Source organism: Cherax quadricarinatus, unplaced genomic scaffold (assembly GCF_038502225.1).
Source record: "Cherax quadricarinatus isolate ZL_2023a unplaced genomic scaffold, ASM3850222v1 Contig1557, whole genome shotgun sequence".
NCBI lineage: Eukaryota > Metazoa > Arthropoda > Malacostraca > Decapoda > Parastacidae > Cherax > Cherax quadricarinatus.
The window spans coordinates 29,020-49,912 of NW_027196583.1; the positions used below are offsets into that span (position 1 = coordinate 29,020).

Here is a 20,893-nt window from a genome sequence, read left to right on the forward strand (position 1 = left end):
TCTCTTCTCTGTTTCTTAATGCCACTAGGACCAGCTTGAGTCACTGGAGTCCTGTCTCGCAAAATAGTGTCCAGAGAGCTTTGTTTCTGGCGTCTCTTTAAAACTTCCCTAAAATGGGCCAAGACTCTGTCATTGTACAAGTTGCTGATATGGCTTGCAACATCCTTCTCAGGGTGATGTTTCTCCATAAATCTTTCCATCCTACGCCACATTTCAAAAATCTCCTTAATTTTTGAAGAAGGCACCTTCTTCCATCTCCCTTCCTCCTCCTCTGCAGCAAGATTCTGAGCTGTGATCTGTTGCTGTTCCTGCTGAAGCTCTTGCAGCTCCTCAGTGGTTAGCTCTTTGTTGTGGTCCTCCACCAACTCTTCCACATCCTCCAAACTCACATCCAACCCCATATAACTCCCCAATGCCACAATAGAGTTCACAACTGACAGGCTCATCAGGGTCAGCCACAAACCCTTCAAGATCCCTCTTGTGGACACAATCTGGCCACAATTTTCTCCAAGCAGAGTTCAAAGTCCTGGTAGTCACTCCCTCCCAAGCCTTACGTACTATAAGGCTTATGCAATGGGGGATACTGAAGTGTTCTTTCCAAAAATCTCTTAGGGTCAAGCGAGTGTCTGAAGTCACATTAAAGCACCTTTGAAACATTGCTTTGGTGTAGAGTTTTTTAAAGTTTGAAATGACCTTCTGGGCCATGGGCTGGAGGAGAGGAGTGGTATTCGGGGGCAAGAACTTTACTGTGATGAACCCAAACTCCTGCAGAATTAGGTCATCCAAGTTTGGAGGATGAGCAGGTGCATTATCCATTACTAGGAGGCACTTGAGATCCAATTTCTTTTCCAGGAGGTAATTCTTCACACTAGGGCCAAACACTTCATTGAACCACTCGACAAAAATTTCCCTCGTAACCCAAGCCTTATTATTAGATCTCCAAAACACACACAATTTACCCTTCATAACATTGTTTTTCCTGAACACACTGGGATTTTCAGAATGGTACACTAGTAACGGCTTCACTTTGAAATCCCCACTAGCAGTAGCACAGAACATGAGCGTCAGCCTGTCTTTCATAGGCTTGTGTCCTAGCAGTCCCTTTTCCTCCTGAGAGATGTAGGTCCTCTTTGGCATTTTCTTCCAAAAGAGGCCTGTTTCATCAGAATTGAACATTTGTTCAGGTTTCAGTCCTTCAACCTCTATGTACTCCTTGAATTCACTTACGAATTTTGTAGCTGCAATTTTGTTCGAACTGGCAGCCTCACCATGCCTTATCACACTGTGTATGCCACTACGGTTCTTAAATCTCTCAAACCAACCTTTGCTGGCTTTAAATTCACAAATATCAGTATTCGTTGCAGGCAATTTCTTTACCAGATCTTCATGCAACTGCCTAGTCTTTTCACAAATAATCGCCTGCTAATTGTTTCTCGTTTATCCACACCAATAATAACTTCTCAACATCTTTGAGTACTGGTGATCTCATTTTTGTCAGCATATTTACCCCCTTTGCAACAACAGCTTCCTTGATTTCCTTTTTCTTGTCCATGATGGAAGATATGGTTGTACGGGATTTGTTATACATCTTGGCCAGTTCGGCCACATGTATGCCACTTTCATATTGTTCAATGATGTTTTTCTTAAATTCAATCATATTTCTCACCTTCTTTACCAAAGGCTTGGGACTAGGAGCTTTCTTTGGAGCCATGGTAGCTTATTTATCACTTGAAAGCACTAAAATGAATGGAATATTATGAAGTATTTTGTATGAACAAGTGAGGGGACCGTCGCTCACTGGTAAACAATGGCACACTGGCTGGGAAGGGAGGCTGAGGTGGCTCAGAGCCGTGAGTACGCGTCCAGGACAAACAACGATTAGCGAGTCAACCGACCATTTGCGAGCCAATGTTTGGACGAAAATAACGCGACGATTTTCAAAAAAGACGACTATCGAGCCCGACGATTATCGAGGGACCACTGTATTACCATCAACATACCATGTTCACTGAGTTTAATCATTTGTAACAACTACCTTTAGATGCCATCATAAACAAAGGGAGAAGTAATGAATAATTCATGCTGAGAAGTGTAAACAAAAGAGTTGTGTGTTAAGGGGGGTGACTGGGGCAACGCAGATTCATATATGTTTTCTCTGGTGCTGGACCAAAGAAAATGTAATGTTTTCCCTCCACCCAACTACTACCCCTCCATAGCATATAAACACTGCATGTTTATATAATATGTAACATGTTTCTTATATAATTTTGAAGAAAATATCATAGATGGATTAATGAAAATGTCTATATTAATGGAAAATAAGACATTTAATGTGCCCAAGAGTGATTATTATTACGTATTATTATTACTATGGCGTTAAGACTAGGACACTCTTAGTAATTTTAATGTGTACCTGCACGAAAACCAAGGTGACGAATGAAAACTGGGACAACATTTTGACGAAGGAAGTTGTCGAACACCAAATTTGACAAAAACCAGGGCAAACGAAAACCAAGGTTCCACTGTAGTTAGCACAAAGTGTGGATACTACTTGATTAAAACCTTTGAAATATCACTGCTCATTTTCATGAGCCTGAAAATGCTGCATAACATTCATTTTCTTGTTGGAGATACGTGTAATGACTTTCCTCTTATACGCTTCATGGAATACCTTATCACTCACCTGCCTTTAGAGTTTCTTGATTAGCTGTATTGTAAAAATAATGTTAAAATGTGGGCAGTGATAAGTGAAAACACTTATGACCAATTTCAAAACAATGACTTGAAAAAAAAGCATACAGATGTATACCTCCAGGTTTATGGACTAACCTGGAAGACCTCAAAAAATAAAAAAGACACAATACCATGATTAGATAATGGTGTAATCCAGATCAAAATGTCATAAATTTCAATCTTCCATGTGCTGATTATTTGTGTACTGAAAGACATCACCAGTTTTTGTTAATTTTTCTTTTGCAGAACAAAAGCATGCTCTAATTTATCTTGTTTGTAATACAATTTTTTTAAAGCACTTCATTGTTAAACAGAGAAAGTGATTATGCTTGCAGACATTTTAAACACCAAGGACCCAAGTGGAAATAAATCACTTTGACTTTTTTGGGTTATCCTAGGTAATCTACGCATATGCTGCTATGTATGATAATTTATGTAACTGTATTTATGTGTACCTATACCTGAATAAGCTTACTTATTATTAAGGTAACATGAACTTTTTATTTTTCAACAGATGTGTGGTGTGTGAGGCCCCAGCAAATGTGATCGCTGTCCATAGCCAGTCTTTGAATATTCCTGAGTGTCCTAATGGATGGTCTAGCATGTGGATTGGCTACTCATTTGTTATGGTATGATTAATCTTGTTTTCTCACTCATGTTTCCCATTTTTAATTTTTAGCAGTACACTATAAGTGAATTTCACCACACAAGCACATAATGTAGGACAGGCATAATATATATGAGATTGATTATTATTATTATACTCATAGGGAAGCACTAAGCCTGTAAGGATCATGCAGCACCTGGACATGGGAGGTAATCATGTTTGATCCAAAGGGGAGGATACTTCCAGATCCTTGGATCAAGAGCCATTCACCATCCTTCCCCTTGAAAGACCAAATTAATTTAAATTCATTCTCCCAGTTCTAGACATTTTCATGATAATATAGATATATGGTAATTTATATTATAGTTAACCCTTTAACATGCTATAATTTTCTCCATTTGATAACTTTCACTCTAGTTTTTAATCAGTATTTGGTGTAATTTTAAGCAAGATTGAAAAGTACAATAATATACTCTGTACATCACAATTAACAGTGCTGTACTGGGTAATGTATATATGTCTTTGGTAGTTAGCATATTAGAAATGATTAGTAATAGTATTTAGCTTATTAAATAATGGCCAAATTAATACTTAAAGTAAAAGGACACAAGTGCAATTAATGTGACATTTTATTGCAGCAACGTTTCACTCTCCAGGAGCTTTGTCAAGCCATTACAAACAATACAAGGACACAGAAGGTATATATAGGCTTAGAGTGAGGTGCATTGTAATGCCTTCTCTAATTCAGCCTCCAATAGAAATATTTGTCTAACCTATTATTTTTATGCTACCCAAGTAATAGATTTTATATCCTTTTACTCATGTGCAAGTTAATTGTTCTACCATATTGCATCACTACTACTACTACCACTAGCATTGCACCTCACTCTAAGCCTATATATACCCTCTGTGTCCACGTATTGCTTGTAATGGCTTGACAAAGCTCCTGGAGAGCGAAACGTTGCAACAATAAAATGTCACATTAGTTGCACTTGTGTCCTTTTACTTTACATACTGTCGGTAATTCTACCAACATATATACAAATTAATATTATTTCAATTAATGAAAACCTCATCCACAGCACACAGCTGCTGGTGCAGAGGGTGGTGGCCAGTCTCTCAGCAGCCCAGGCTCATGTCTGGAGGACTTCAGAGCTACGCCATTCATTGAGTGCAATGGAGCACGAGGAACATGCCACTACTTCGCCAACAAATTTAGTTTCTGGCTTGCCACAATTGAGGAAAGACAGCAATTTTCACGGCCCGTATCAGAAACTCTTAAAGCTGGTAGTCTACTTACTCGGGTTTCAAGATGTCAAGTTTGCATCAAGAACTAATTTAGGGGAATGGGTGGAGACGTTAAGGCTTATTCTATTACTAGTTTTAATTATTACAGCTGAATCAAGAAACCATTTTCAATCAGAAATATTGTAATAAAGGCCACTTCCAAAATTTGAAATCAGATGCCAATATTTTAATAAGCTTTTCTGCTTATTGATTTAATTTTATATTATAATGCCAGTGTAAATAGTTTTTATGTCAATGTCTAGTCTATGTGGCTTCTTACCGTTTGCATTTTATGAAGCTCATCGTTACCATGTAATCACTGAGACGCCATATGTAAAAGCAAATTGGAATTGGATAAAATGACTACCTATAAATTAAGCCTTTAGTTAGTTTTATAACTGCATTATATTACTAACTAAAGTTTAGAATCTCAGATCACATTGTTTCTGCTCAAATCATGTTCATTAATGTCTTCCTTATGTCCACAAGGTGCTTTCATTCTGAATGTGAGATTTTGCAAGTTATTTGGAGAACTTGTTCTATTTAAATGATTATGTTAACTGCAAAATTCTGTGTGCACATTGCAGAGCTCCAAGATATTTGATAGTTTCCTAAATGTTGACTGTACTTTAAAAAATTAATAAATATTTTACTGTTATAAATTTTGTGGTGCTACATGTTTATAGCTTTAGTATAGGCATATCCTAAATATTATTTACTTTAATTTTATAATTTAGCATTTATCAGGTTGACACTGCCATATCAAAAACTTCCTAAGAGGTTTTTGCAATAAGTTTAGGTCGTATTCCAATTCCTACATCGATAAGCAATACTTTTCCATTGCTTACTCTGTTTTAAATATGAGATTTTCTGTTGGAAAATTTCATAATTAAATCAAAGAATAATAAGTATTAAGAGAATATTATGTAAAGATTTCTGTTACTTCTAAATCTTTATACTGTATCACTGCCATTTCTTATACACTTTTTAAATAAAACTTGACTTCTACTACTGCTTCAACTTTGGAATTTTTGTCAAGCCTCTGAATGTTACTGACAATAAAGATCTAAACTTTTGTATTTAAATTACTAGGTACACCTTAGTCTTAAATATGTATTCACTGCAGGAGAGATAGAAAAGAGATATATGATCATATATACAGTGGTCCCTCAATAATCGTCCATAATCCGTTCCTGGAAGTGGGACTATTATCGAAATGGACGATTTACGAATCAATTTTCCCTATAAGAAATAATGTAAATTCAATTAATTCGTTCCTCACTCCCAGAAGTATTAAAACAAAAATTTTTTTTACATGAAATATAGATGTAGTACATAAACAATACAGTGGCACATGATGAATTAAACATTAACAGAATAACACTTACCTTTATTGGCAATTCTTCTTTGTGTATGGAAGACTGGAGGAGACTGATTGGATGAATTACTGTTTGGAAGGGGAATCTCCTTCCATCAACACCTCGGGTACCAATTGCTTTTCTGGGGTTACTTCTCTTCTCTGTTTCTTAATGCCACTAGGACCACCTTGAGAGTCACTGGAGTCCTGTCTCGCAAAAAGTGTCTGAGGTCACATTAAAGCACCTTTGAAACATTGCTTTGGTGTACAGTTTTTTAAAGTTTGAAATGACTTGCTGGTCCATGGGCTGGAGGAGAGGAGTGGTATTCGGGGGCAAGAACTTTACTGTGATGAACCCACACTCCTAGGTCATCCAAGTTTGGAGGATGAGCAGGTGCATTATCCATTACTAGGAGGCACTTGAGATCCAATTTCTTTTCCAGGAGGTAACTCTTCACACTAGGGCCAAACACTTCATTGAACCACTCTACAAAAATTTCCCTCGTGACCCATGCCTATTAGATTTCCAAAACACACACAATTTACTCTTCATAACATTGTTTTTCTTGAACACTCTGGGATTTTCAGAATGGTACACTAGTAACGGCTTCACTTTGAAATCCCCACTAGCATTAGCACAGAACATTAGCGTCAGCCTGTCTTTCATAGGCTTGTGTCCTGGCAGTGCCTTTTCTTCCTGAGTAATTTATGTCCTCTTTGGCATTTTCTTCCAAAAGAGGCCTGTTTCATCACAATTGAACACTTGTTCAGGTTTCAGTCCTTCACTGTTTATGTACTCCTTGAATTCATGCACATATTTTTCAGACGCCTTGTGGTCCGAACTGGCAGCCTCACCATACCTTACCACACTGTGTATGCCAGTACGCTTCTTAAATCTCTCAAACCAGCCTTCGCTGGCCTTAAATTCACTCACATCATCACTAGTTGCAGGCAATTTCTTTACCAAATCGTCATGCAACTGCCTAGTCATAAGACTATCTCCTGCTAATTGTTTCTCATTTATCCACACCAATAATAACTTCTCAACATCTTCGAGTACTGGTGATCTCATTTTTGTCAGCATATTTACCCCCTTTGCAACAACAGCGTCCTTGATTTCCTTTTTCTTGGCTATGATGGAAGATATGGTTGTACGGGATTTGTTATACATCCTGGCCAGTTCGCCCACACGTACGCCACTATCATATTGTTCAATGATGTTTTTCTTAAATTCAATCGTATTTCTCACCTTCTTTACCAAAGGCTTGGCACTAGGAGCTTTCTTTGGAGCCATGGTAGCTTATTTAGCACTTAAATAACTTGCAAGCACTGAAATAAATGGAATATTATGAAATATTTCGCTGGAGCACGTGAGGGGACCGTCGCTCACTGGTAAACAATGGCACACTGGCTGGGAAGGAAAGGCCGAGGCGGCTCAGAGCGTGAGTACGTGTCTGGGACGAAGGACTATTAGCGAGTTACCAGACCACTTGCAAGCCAATATTTTGACGAAAAAACAGTACTATTTCCGAAATGGACGACTTTCAGGCCGGACGATTATTGAGGGACCACTGTACCTTGAAAATACTCGAGGGCCTTGTCCTAAATCTGCACACTGCCATAACAACATACTGGAGGAAGAGACATGGGAGAAAGTGCAAAATAAACCCAGTGAAAAGAAGGAGTGCAGTGGGCACAATTGGGGAACACTGTATCACCATCTGTGGCCCCAGATTTTTCAACATCTTACGAGAAGATATCAGAAACAATGCTGGAACAAGTGTATAAGTCTTCAAGAGGAAACTGGACAAATATCTTTGCCAGGTGCCAGATCAACCAGGCTGTGATGGGTATGTGGGTCAACGGGCCACCAGTAGCAACAGTGTGGTCGCCCAGGCAAGCACCAGACCAGCCTGGCCTAAGGCTGGGCTCTGGGAGTAGAAAAACTTTCAAAACTTATCAAAGGTAAAGTTATGCTAATTACTAGACTGAGAAACAATACCTATCTTCTATAAAATGCAAAAATTATCCTGAAGCACATTAAAATAAGCTGATAAGGAAAACCTAGTGATGATGATCAGACAGCCACCCGAAACATGGAGAGCCAAGATGATGGATGTGGTACTTGAAAACCTCATGCAACAACATGTCAGGGACACTACCAGAGAGAGAGAGGGGAGGATGAGCCAGCAAGACTGGATCTTGTGTTCATCCTGAGCAGTTCAGGCATTGAGTACATCACTTACGAGAGGCCCATTGGAGCTAGCGATCACGTAGTTCTAAGTTTTGATTATATAGTAGAGTTACAAGTGGAGAGGGTAACAGGAATTGAATGGGAAAAGCCAAACTATAAAAGGGGGGACTACACAGGTATGAGGAACTTCCTGCAGGAGGTTCAATGGGACAGAGAACTGGTAGGAAAATCAGTAAACAAGATGATGGAATATGTAACAACAAAGTGCAAGGAGGCAGAGGAAAGGTTTGTTCCCAAGGGCAATAGAAATAATAGGAAGACCAAAGCGAGTCCTTGGTTTACCCGAAGGTGTAGGGAGGCAAAAACTAAGTGCACCAGAGAATGGAAAAGGTACAGGAGGCAAAGGACCCAGGAAAATAAGAAGATTAGTAGATGAGCCAGAAACGAGTATGCACAGATAAGGAGGGAGGCCCAGCGACAGTACGAAAACGACATAGCATCAAAAGTCGAGTCTGACCTGAAACTGCTGTATAGCCATATTAGGAGGAAGACAACAGTCGAAGACCAGGTGATCAGGCTGAGGAAAGAAGGTGGGGAACTCACAAGAAACGATCAACAGGTATGTGAGGAGCTCAACATGAGATTTAAGGAAGTATTTACAGTGGAGACAGGAAGGCCTCTGGGGGGACAGAACAGAGGGGGACACCAGCAAAGAATATACCAACAAGTGCTGGATGACATACATACAAATGAGGAGGAGGTGAAGAAGCTGCTAAGGGACATCGATACTTCAAAGGCAATGGGACCGGACATCTCCCCGTGGGTCCTTAGAGAGGGAGCAGATATGTTGTGTGTGCCATTAACCACAATCTTCAACACCTCCCTGGAAACTGGGCAACTACCTGAGGTATGGAAGACGACAAATGTAGTTCCCATTTTTAAAAAAGGAGACAGAAAAGAGGCACTAAACTCTAGACCTGCGTCACTGACGTGTATAGTATGCAAAGTTATGGAGAAGATTATCAGGAGGAGAGTGGTGGAGCACCTGGAACGGAACAAGAGTATAAACATCAACCAGCACGGATTTATGGAAGGCAAATGCTGTGTCGCAAACTTTCTGGAGTTTTATGATAAAGTAGCAGAAGTAAGACACGAGAGAGAGGGGTGGGTTGATTGCATCTTCTTGAACTTCAAGAAGGCCTTTGACACGGTTCCTCACAAGAGATTAGTACAGAAGCTAGAGGATCAGGCGCATATAACAGGAAGGGCACTGCAACGGATCAGAGAATACCTGACAGGGAGGCAACAACGAGTCATGGTACGGGATGAGGTATCACACTGGTCACCTGTGACGAGCGGGGTCCCACAGGGGTCGGTCCTAGGACCAGTGCTATTTTTGGTATATGTGAATGACATGATGGAAGGGTTAGACTCAGAAGTGTCCCTGTTCGCAGATGATGTGAAGTTAATGAGGAGAATTAAATCAGATGAGGATCAGGCAGGACTTCAAAGAGACCTGGACAGACTGGACACCTGGTCCAGCAACTGGCTTCTCGAATTTAACCCCACCAAATGCAAAGTCATGAAGACCGGGGAAGGGCACAGAAGACCGCAGACGGAGAAGAGGCTAGGTGGCCAAAGACCGCAAACCTCGCTCAAGGAGAAAGATCTTGGGGCAAGTACAACACCGAGCATGTCTCCGGAAGCACACATCAACCAGATAACTGCAGCATCATATGGGCGCCTGGCAAACCTGAGAACAGCGTTCCGATACCTTAGTAAGGAATCGTTCAAGACACTGTACACTGTGTACGTCAGGCCCATACTGGAGTATGCAGCACCTGTTTGGAACCCGCACTTGATCAAGCACGTCAAGAAATTAGAGAAAGTGCAAAGGTTTGCGACAAGGTTAGTTCCAGAGCTAAGGGGAATGTCCTATGAAGAAAGGTTAAGGGAAATCGGCCTGACGACATTGGAGGACAGGAAGGTCAGGGGAGACATGATAACGACATATAAAATACTGCGTGGAATAGACAAGGTGGACAAAGACAGGATGTTTCAGGGAGGGGACACAGAAACAAGAGGTCACAATTGGAAGATGAAGAGTCAGATGAGTCAAAGGGATGTTAGAAAATATTTCTTCAGTCATAGAGTTGTCAGGCAGTGGAATAGCCTAGAAAGTGACGTAGTGGAGGCGGGAACCATACGTAGTTTTAAGATGAGGTTTGATAAAGCTCATGGAGCAGGGAGAGATTGGACCCAGTAGCAACCAGTGAAGAGGCGGGGCCAGGAGCTAAGACTAGACCCCTGCAACCACAAATAGGCGAGTACAAATAGGTGAGTACACACACGCACACATGGTAATGCTGTATTTACAGGGAGCAAAGTCGAGGTATTTTTCTAGAATGATCTGTAATATACCACTGTGGATAAAATACTTTGACATATCTTGAACATTTCTGAGTGAGTTGTTTCTGAATTCAATAATTTTATCGCACTCCACTACATAATGACGCAAGCTGTGACAATAGTCACACCTTGCAACATTATGCAAAGTTTACATTTCGTTTGGTCTACATCTGGAGGTGGTGATTTAACCTGCCAAAGATACTTGTAATTCAGCCGGAGCTGGGCGGTAGTAACATCCAGGAGTCGGCTTATTATGTTGGATGCACCATAGACATGTGGCTCCTCCTGCATGATAGAATAATGATAGATGGACTGACTTGTGTCAATCTCCCCGAGTCTTAAGTCAATAAAATTCAGTTGAAGTTCTTTTCATATTATTGTTCTCAAACTGCTAACTGACAACCCAAGATTGTAATCTACTCCCTCTTTGAAAGCATACAGCTTAGCCAATTTATCAGTTCTATCATGCATCTGAAGGCCACTGTGAGATGGAATCCACAGCATGTGCACTCTGACTCCACTGTCCACAATCTTACCATACCTGTGTCTGGCTTCTGACACAAGCATGCCACAATTGATACTTAATGAGTTGAGAGCATTTATGGATGACAGAGAATCAGTTACAATTAAAGTGTCAACCTTAGATACATGGACACATTTGAGTGCAAGGAGTATGGCAAACAGTTCTGTCTGAAGGGTAGAGGCCCAGTTATTGATGAGTGCTCCAATTTCTTTAAGAGAGCCATCACTCTGTATGACAACAGCAGCACTACCAGCTGCACCAGTGGATTGGTGAACTGAAGCATCAATGTAAATAATTTGCGTGTGTGTGCTGTGTGACTAAGTTATCAGTACAGCTTAAGGCATCATGTTCGGGGGTAAATGGAGGGATGGTAGTTTGGAATGGGGTAATATCCCATGGAGCGGAGAAGTACCGCTGTTGCCTTACTTGACATAGATCATGTATCCGATTTATGTGGAGGTCGGTTTAAGTTTTTCTCTATCCAGCTGGAGGGGCGTTCACCGGTGCTGAGGAAAGTTTGGAGGGCTTCTGTGCAGGGGCTTGAATGGGCTTGCCTGAGCATATTAACCCCAATTAGGATATTTCAGTAACACAATCTCTGATGCTTGGAATATCAAGTTCTTTCTGCATATTTAAAAATTTTGGCAGTACGAGGGCATCCTAAAATGATCCTCATTGCTTCGTTCTGCAGTTTTTCCAGCGCTCCAAGCTTCCAGTCAGACACAAGAGCAAGTAGCGCAGCATAATCAACCAATGATCTAATATAAGCAAGATACATCATTTTCACAATTTTAACATAAGCAGATATTAGTGCCAGGAAACCATCTCCCCCTCATACCACCAATACCACCAATCCAACGACATTCATCTTTGCAAATATACAGGGTCTACAGTCAGCAACGAACAACAAAATACCTTTCATCCGTGGACTGCTTACAGAGTCAAGTGCAATGTTCGCAGTTTTCAGAGACCTACATCAAGGATCACTTGGACAATGAAATATGGATCCCGGGTTACAACCTATGCAGATGTGACAGAGTGAACAGGCAAAGTAGGGGGGAGGGGGGGGTTGGCCTGTATATCACTGAGTCACTTATATGTTCAGAACTACTAAATGCCTCAAATGATGTAGTTGAAGTTTTGGCAGTAAAGATTGAGAACCAAAACCTGGTCATTGTGGTTGTACAAAAGCCTCCAGATGCAACGTCCCAACAATTCCAGGAACAGCTTTTGAAAACTGACCACTGTCTGGAAAATCTTCCAGCTCTTGCCTCCAACATCTTGCTCCTGGGGGATTTCAACCTAAGGCACCTAAAATGGAGGAATATAGCAAATAATGTTGTAGCAGAGATAACACCAGGAGGCGACTCAGATGAAAACTTGCACACACACGAGCTTTTCAATCTCTGTACAAAATTCAATTTAAACCAGCAAATAATAGAGCCTACTAGACTGGAGAATACACTAGACCTCATCTTCACTAACAATGATGATCTGATACGAAATGTCACCATATCAAAAACAATATACGTACTCAGATCACAACATAATCGAGGTTCAGACATGTATGCGCGGAGCACACAGTGCATAATGAGAAAAAAAACTCCAACCACTTTTTTTAATTAAAATGCCAAATTTGTGGTCTATTTTCTTATAGTATTTATGGTTGTATTCTTGTTTTCTTGGTCTCATTTGATAGAATGGAAAACATATTATAGAAATAGAGGTGATTTTGATTAGTTTTACTATAAAAAGAACCTGGAAATGGAGCTCAAAGTAGGGAAAAGGTTTGATTTTTGCCGATGTTCAAAAGTAAACAATTGATGTCGTTGTCCAGTAAATGTCCAACTAGCCATTCTAATATGCAGTCATCAATGGGTTGACATTATCTGTACAATAATTACAGTATTGCAGTAATCTGCATAACAGTAAATCTTCTATTTTTTGTTTGAATAAAAATTAAAAACAGAAAGCAAGAATAATATCAGAGGGGCCTGGAGATGTGACTGATGAACAAAGAAAATGTTATTTTAGAGCCAGGAATGTCTGCATTGTTCATTCTGGACCTTATTTTGAAATTGTCATATTTTTTAATTTTCGTGAAATTGGCCAAATTGCAAATTTCTGACCACGTTATTGGGTAGTTGAAATCAGTAAATGGGCAGTTTCTTGTACTCAATCGATAGAAAAACTGGAGTTCTAAAGAAATAGCTATGAGTTTGGTCGACTGGAACAATGGGCTTAGCCGAAAATAGGGCTCAAAGTGGGCGAAATTGCAGATTTGTAAATATCGCCAAGTTCGCTAACTTAGCGAGAGTGTAATTCCGTCAGTTTTCCATCAAATTTCGTTTTTTTTGGTATCATTACAATCGGGAAAAGATTCTCTATCATTTCATAAGAAAAAATAATTTTTTTTTTTAAATTTTGCGACACCAGGAGACACCTCAGGATTGGGGGTTGCAACAGTCAAGGGGTTAATATAATTTTATCACGAGGTCAAAATCAAATTTCAGTAATGTCTCATCACCCTGCTTTTTTTGACGAGGGATGAATGTCAATGAAACTGGTTCTCTGTTAAGAAAATTACTAGGATGGAAAAAATAATAGTAATATCAAAATGAGGTAAATTATAGAAAACAACACACATACACATGACAGGGAGAGAAAAAAAAAAAAGATTGAAAATATTAAATGGGAGAAGAGTACATGACTGAGTTGATCAATTTTCAGAGTAGGGGGATACTCGAGGGAAAGAAATCAGTCAGCCAAATTGATTTTCAAGAGAGAAACGGTGCAGAACAGGATCCTGCAGAAGAAACCATGCCTAATGAAAACAGCAAAATATCAGAGGACCTAGATAGCAACAGAATGAGAACAGAACAACAGAAACAGAGAGAGGATATAAAGACAAAAGGTGCCAAAAAGAGAGACAAGGTTAGTCAGGAGGGGACAACTAGAGTCAGGAGGAGCAGCAAGCATAACCACCCACAGAACCCCATAACCAAACATATTATCCCAAAATAAACCACACTCCATACTTACAGACCTCACCCCACCCTACACAGTAGACTTCCATAGCACCCTGCCAGGTCTCCCACTCCCCCAGCCCCCACAAACCCCCCAGATGGAATAACGAGTAAGTGTGAGGAGTGGCACGAAAGACTCACAGAGGCATCACCAGACATCATAGCACTCATGGAAACCAGGCTCACAGGAATGATAACAGATGCCATCTTTCCAACTGGATTTCAGATCCTGAGGAAAGATAGAGGAAGTGGAGGAGTTGCACTGCTCATCAAAAACCAGTGGAGTTTTGAAGAGTTGGAAGGAGGGGACAGAGGGGAAGCAAGGGACTACATGGTAGGAAGACTTAAGACTGGGGGTCTTAAGGAGATGATTGCAGTGAGGCAGGAGGCCAAGACAAGAATATGAGAGCAACAGAGCAATGGTTGATACATAAGCTGAAGTGGCCAGAAGGGCCCATGTTGGCAGGGCAAAGTTACTAGTTATGGGTGACTTCAATCACAAGGATATTGACTGGGAAAACCTGGAGAGACATGGGGGACCAGAAACATGGAGGGCTAAAATTATGGAGGTGGTACTGGAAAACCTCATGCATCAACACGTTAGGGACATTACCAGAGAGAGAGGAGAGGATGAACCAGCAAGACTGGGCTTCATATTCACCTTGAGTAGCTCAGATATTAAGGACATCACATATGAAAGGCCCCTTGGAGCTAGTGATCACGTGATCCTGAGCTTCGAATATGTAGTTGTTACAAGTGGAAAGGGAAGCAGGAAGAGTAGAATGGGGGAAGCCAAACTACAAAAGAGGGAATTACACAAGCATGAAGAATAATTTCCTGCATGAAGTTCAGTGGGAACGAGAACTGGTGGGAAAATCAGTAAATGAAATGATGGAATAGTTACAACAAATTGCAAGGAGGCAGAGGAGAGGTTCAAACCCAAGGGCAACAGAAATAATGGGAAGACCAGAATGAGCAGTTGGTTCACCCAAAGGTGTAGATAGGCAAAAACTAAGTGCACCAGAGAACGGAAAAAGTATAGAAGAGAGAAAACCCGCGAAAATAAGGAGATTAGTTGAAGAGCCAGAAACGAATAGGCACAGATAAGGAGGGAGGCCCAGTGGCAATGCAAAAATAACATTAAAAGCCAGGTCTGACCTGAAGCTATTGTACAGCCACATCGGGAGAAAACAACAGTTAAGGGCTGAGGACAGTCAGGCTGAGAAAGGAAGAAGTATGTGAAGAGCTCAATATGAGATTTAAGGAAGTAAGGAGGGGTGTTAATGTTGCAGTCTAAAAACTGTAGTGTAAAGCACCCTTCTGGCAAGACAGTGATGGAGCGAATGATGGTGAAAGTTTTTCTTTTTCGGGCCACCCTGCCTTGGTGGGAATCGGCCAGTGTGATAATAAAAAAAAAAAATAAAAAAAAAATTTTCAGAGACAGAAAGGACTCCAGTAAGCTGGAATGGTGGGGTACACCAACAAGTGCTGGATACACACACAACCGAGGAGCAGGTGAAGAGGCTGCTAAGTGAACTAGATACCTCAAAGGTGGTGAGACTGGACATGTCTTCGTGGGTCCTGAGAGAGAGAGCAGAGGCTGTGTGTGTGCCACTAACAATTTTTAACCCATCTATCAAAACAGGGTAACTACTGAGGTGTGAAAGACAGTCTCAATTTTTAAGAAAGGAGACAGACACACAGTATTAAACTACAGACCAGTGTCACTGATGTGTATAGTATGCAGTCATGGTACGCAGCGAGGTGTTAGAGTGGGTGGCTGTAACTAGTGGGGTTCCACAGGAGTCAGTCCTAGGACCAGTGCTGTTTTTGGTATATGTGATTGACATGATGGAAGGGATAGACTCAGAAGTGTCCCTGTTTGCAGATGATGTGAAGTTAATGAGGAGAATTAAATCGGATGAGGATCAGGCAGGACTACAAAGAGACCTGAATAGGCTGCAAGCCTAGTCCAGTAACTGGCTCCAAATACAAAGTCAGGACGATCGCGAAAGGGCAAAGAAGACCGCAGACAGAGTATAGGCTAGGTGACCAAAGATTGCAAACCTCACTCAAGGAAAAGGATATTGGGGCAAGAATAATACCGAGCACATTTGAGGCGCACATCAACCAGATAACTGCAGCAGCATATGGGTGCTTGGCAAACCTAAAAATGCGTTCCGATACCTCAGTAAGGAATTGTTCAAGACTCTGTACACCGTGTACGTCAGACCCATATTGGAGATATGCAGCACCAATTTGGAACCCACACCTGGTCAAGCACATCAAGAAATTAGAGAAAATGCAAAGGTCTGCAACAAGACTAGTTCCAGAGCTAAGAGGAATGTCCTACAAAGAAAGGTTAAGGGAAATCAGCCTCACAACACTGGAGGACAGGAGGGATAGGGGCAACACGGCAACCACGTATAAAATACTAAGAGGAATTGACAAGGTGGACAGGGCTCGAATGTTTCAGAGATGGAATACAGGAACAAGGGGCCACAATTGGAAGTTGAAAACTCAGATGAGTCATAGGGATGTTAGGAAGTATTTCTTTAGCCTTAGAGTTGTCAGGAAGTGGAATAATCTGGAGAGTGGAGTAGTGAAGGCAAGTTCCACACAGAGCTTTAAGAAGAGGTATGATAATGCTCATGGAGCAGGGAGAAAGTGATTTATTTATTTATTTATTTATTTATTTATTTATTTATTTATTTATTTATTTATTTATTTACGTCTTTGCAAATAGTACATTGAGATTATGTATTGACCAGTGAAGAGGCGGGGCCAGGAGCTATGACTCAACCCCTGAAACCACATATAGGTGAGTATGTACACACACACACACACCTGCAACCACAAATAGATGAGTACACATTGACATGTGCTTAGGACAAAATGGTAACATACATACATACATAAATACATACATACATACATATACATGTGTATATATATATATATATATATATATATATATATATATATATATATATATATATATATATATATATATATATATATATATATATATATATATATATATATATATATACAGTGGACCCCCGCTTAACGATCACCTCCAAATGCGACCAATTATGTAAGTGTATTTATGTACGTGCGTTTGTACGTGTATGTTTGGGGGTCTGAAATGGACTAATCTACTTCACAATATTCCTTATGGGAAAAAATTCGGTCAGTACTGGCACCTGAACATACTACTGGAATGAAAAAAGTTCGTTAACCGGGGGTCCACTGTATGTATATATATATATATATATATATATATATATATATATATATATATATATATATATATAAATATATACTTACACTTTATATTATGTATATATATATATATATATATATATATATATATATATATATATATATATATATATATATACATACTTACACTTTGGTCACACTTCACAGACACGCACATGCATATATATATATATACATACATCTAGGTTTTTCTCCTTTTTCTAAATAGCTCTTGTTCTTTTTTATTTCTTCTATTGTCCATGGGGAAGTGGAAAAGAATCTTTCCTCCGTAAGCCATGTGTGTCGTATGAGGCGACTAAAATGCCGGGAGCAATGGGCTAGTAACCCCTTCTCCTGTAGACATTTACTAAAAAAGAGAAGAAGAAAAACTTTATAAAATTGGGATGCTTAAATGTGCGTGGATGTAGTGCGGATGACAAGAAACAGATGATTGCTGATGTTATGAATGAAAAGAAGTTGGATGTCCTGGCTCTAAGCGAAACAAAGCTGAAGGGGGTAGGAGAATTTCAGTGGGGGGAAATAAATGGGATTAAATCTGGAGTATCTGAGAGAGTTAGAGCAAAGGAAGGGGTAGCAGTAATGTTAAATGATCAGTTATGGAAGGAGAAAAGAGAATATGAATGTGTAAATTCAAGAATTATGTGGATTAAAGTAAAGGTTGGATGCAAGAAGTGGGTCATAATAAGCGTGTATGCACCTGGAGAAGAGAGGAATGCAGAGGAGAGAGAGAGATTTTGGGAGATGTTAAGTGAATGTATAGGAGCCTTTGAACCAAGTGAGAGAGTAATTGTGGTAGGGGACCTGAATGCTAAAGTAGGAGAAACTTTTAGAGAGGGTGTGGTAGGTAAGTTTGGGGTGCCAGGTGTAAATGATAATGGGAGCCCTTTGATTGAACTTTGTATAGAAAGGGGTTTAGTTATAGGTAATACATATTTTAAGAAAAAGAGGATAAATAAGTATACACGATATGATGTAGGGCGAAATGACAGTAGTTTGTTGGATTATGTATTGGTAGATAAAAGACTGTTGAGTAGACTTCAGGATGTACACGTTTATAGAGGGGCCACAGATATATCAGATCACTTTCTAGTTGTAGCTACACTGAGAGTGAAAGGTAGATGGGATACAAGGAGAATAGAAGCATCAGGGAAGAGAGAGGTGAAGGTTTATAAACTAAAAGAGGAGGCAGTTAGGGTAAGATATAAACAGCTATTGGAGGATAGATGGGCTAATGAGAGCATAGGCAATGGGGTCGAAGAGGTATGGGGTAGGTTTAAAAATGTAGTGTTAGAGTGTTCAGCAGAAGTTTGTGGTTACAGGAAAGTGGGTGCAGGAGGGAAGAGGAGTGATTGGTGGAATGATGATGTAAAGAGAGTAGTAAGGGAGAAAAAGTTAGCATATGAGAAGTTTTTACAAAGTAGAAGTGATGCAGGGAGGGAAGAGTATACGGAGAAAAAGAGAGAGGTTAAGAGAGTGGTGAAGCAATGTAAAAAGAGAGCAAATGAGAGAGTGGGTGAGATGTTATCAACAAATTTTGTTGAAAATAAGAAAAAGTTTTGGAGTGAGATTAACAAGTTAAGAAAGCCTAGAGAACAAATGGATTTGTCAGTTAAAAATAGGAGAGGAGAGTTATTAAATGGAGAGTTAGAGGTATTGGGAAGATGGAGGGAATATTTTGAGGAATTGTTAAATGTTGATGAAGATAGGGAAGCTGTGATTTCGTGTATAGGGCAAGGAGGAATAACATCTTGTAGGAGTGAGGAAGAGCCAGTTGTGAGTGTGGGGGAAGTTCGTGAGGCAGTAGGTAAAATGAAAGGGGGTAAGGCAGCCGGGATTGATGGGATAAAGATAGAAATGTTAAAAGCAGGTGGGGATATAGTTTTGGAGTGGTTGGTGCAATTATTTAATAAATGTATGGAAGAGGGTAAGGTACCTAGGGATTGGCAGAGAGCATGCATAGTTCCTTTGTATAAAGGCAAAGGGGATAAAAGAGAGTGCAAAAATTATAGGGGGATAAGTCTGTTGAGTGTACCTGGTAAAGTGTATGGTAGAGTTATAATTGAAAGAATTAAGAGTAAGACGGAGAATAGGATAGCAGATGAACAAGGAGGCTTTAGGAAAGGTAGGGGGTGTGTGGACCAGGTGTTTACAGTGAAACATATAAGTGAACAGTATTTAGATAAGGCTAAAGAGGTCTTTGTGGCATTTATGGATTTGGAAAAGGCGTATGACAGGGTGGATAGGGGGGCAATGTGGCAGATGTTGCAAGTGTATGGTGTAGGAGGTAGGTTACTGAAAGCAGTGAAGAGTTTTTACGAGGATAGTGAGGCTCAAGTTAGAGTATGTAGGAAAGAGGGAAATTTTTTCCCAGTAAAAGTAGGCCTTAGACAAGGATGTGTGATGTCACCGTGGTTGTTTAATATATTTATAGATGGGGTTGTAAGAGAAGTAAATGCGAGGGTCTTGGCAAGAGGCGTGGAGTTAAAAGATAAAGAATCACACACAAAGTGGGAGTTGTCACAGCTGCTCTTTGCTGATGACACTGTGCTCTTGGGAGATTCTGAAGAGAAGCTGCAGAGATTGGTGGATGAATTTGGTAGGGTGTGCAAAAGAAGAAAATTAAAGGTGAATACAGGAAAGAGTAAGGTTATGAGGATAACAAAAAGATTAGGTGATGAAAGATTGAATATCAGATTGGAGGGAGAGAGTATGGAGGAGGTGAACGTATTCAGATATTTGGGAGTGGACGTGTCAGCGGATGGGTCTATGAAAGATGAGGTGAATCATAGAATTGATGAGGGAAAAAGAGTGAGTGGTGCACTTAGGAGTCTGTGGAGACAAAGAACTTTGTCCTTGGAGGCAAAGAGGGGAATGTATGAGAGTATAGTTTTACCAACGCTCTTATATGGGTGTGAAGCGTGGGTGATGAATGTTGCAGCGAGGAGAAGGCTGGAGGCAGTGGAGATGTCATGTCTGAGGGCAATGTGTGGTGTGAATATAATGCAGAGAATTCGTAGTTTGGAAGTTAGGAGGAGGTGCGGGATTACCAAAACTGTTGTCCAGAGGGCTGAGGAAGGGTTGTTGAGGTGGTTCGGACATGTAGAGAGAATGGAGCGAAACAGAATGACTTCAAGAGTGTATCAGTCTGTAGTGGAAGGAAGGCGGGGTAGGGGTCGGCCTAGGAAGGGTTGGAGGGAGGGGGTAAAGGAGGTTTTGTGTGCGAGGGGCTTGGACTTCCAGCAGGCATGCGTGAGCGTGTTTGATAGGAGTGAATGGAGACAAATGGTTTTTAATACTTGACGTGCTGTTGGAGTGTGAGCAAAGTAACATTTATGAAGGGATTCAGGGAAACCGGCAGGCCGGACTTGAGTCCTGGAGATGGGAAGTACAGTGCCTGCACTCTGAAGGAGGGGTGTTAATGTTGCAGTTTAAAAACTGTAGTGTAAAGCACCCTTCTGGCAAGACAGTGATG

At 40.4% G+C, this 20,893-nt stretch overlaps 1 protein-coding gene across 1 annotated transcript in view; it reads left to right on the forward strand.

The window, feature by feature from the left end:
* Nucleotides 1-5,702, forward strand: part of LOC128703580 (Collagen type IV alpha 1) — a gene marked incomplete at its 5' end in the record, with an annotated part of 30,628 nt that extends 24,926 nt beyond the window's left edge. The window contains 2 exon segments of the mRNA XM_070081048.1: nt 3,248-3,362; nt 4,423-5,702. Coding sequence (XP_069937149.1) covers nt 3,248-3,362; nt 4,423-4,677 — 370 coding nt within the window.
* Between the last annotated feature and the right edge of the window lie 15,191 nt (nt 5,703-20,893).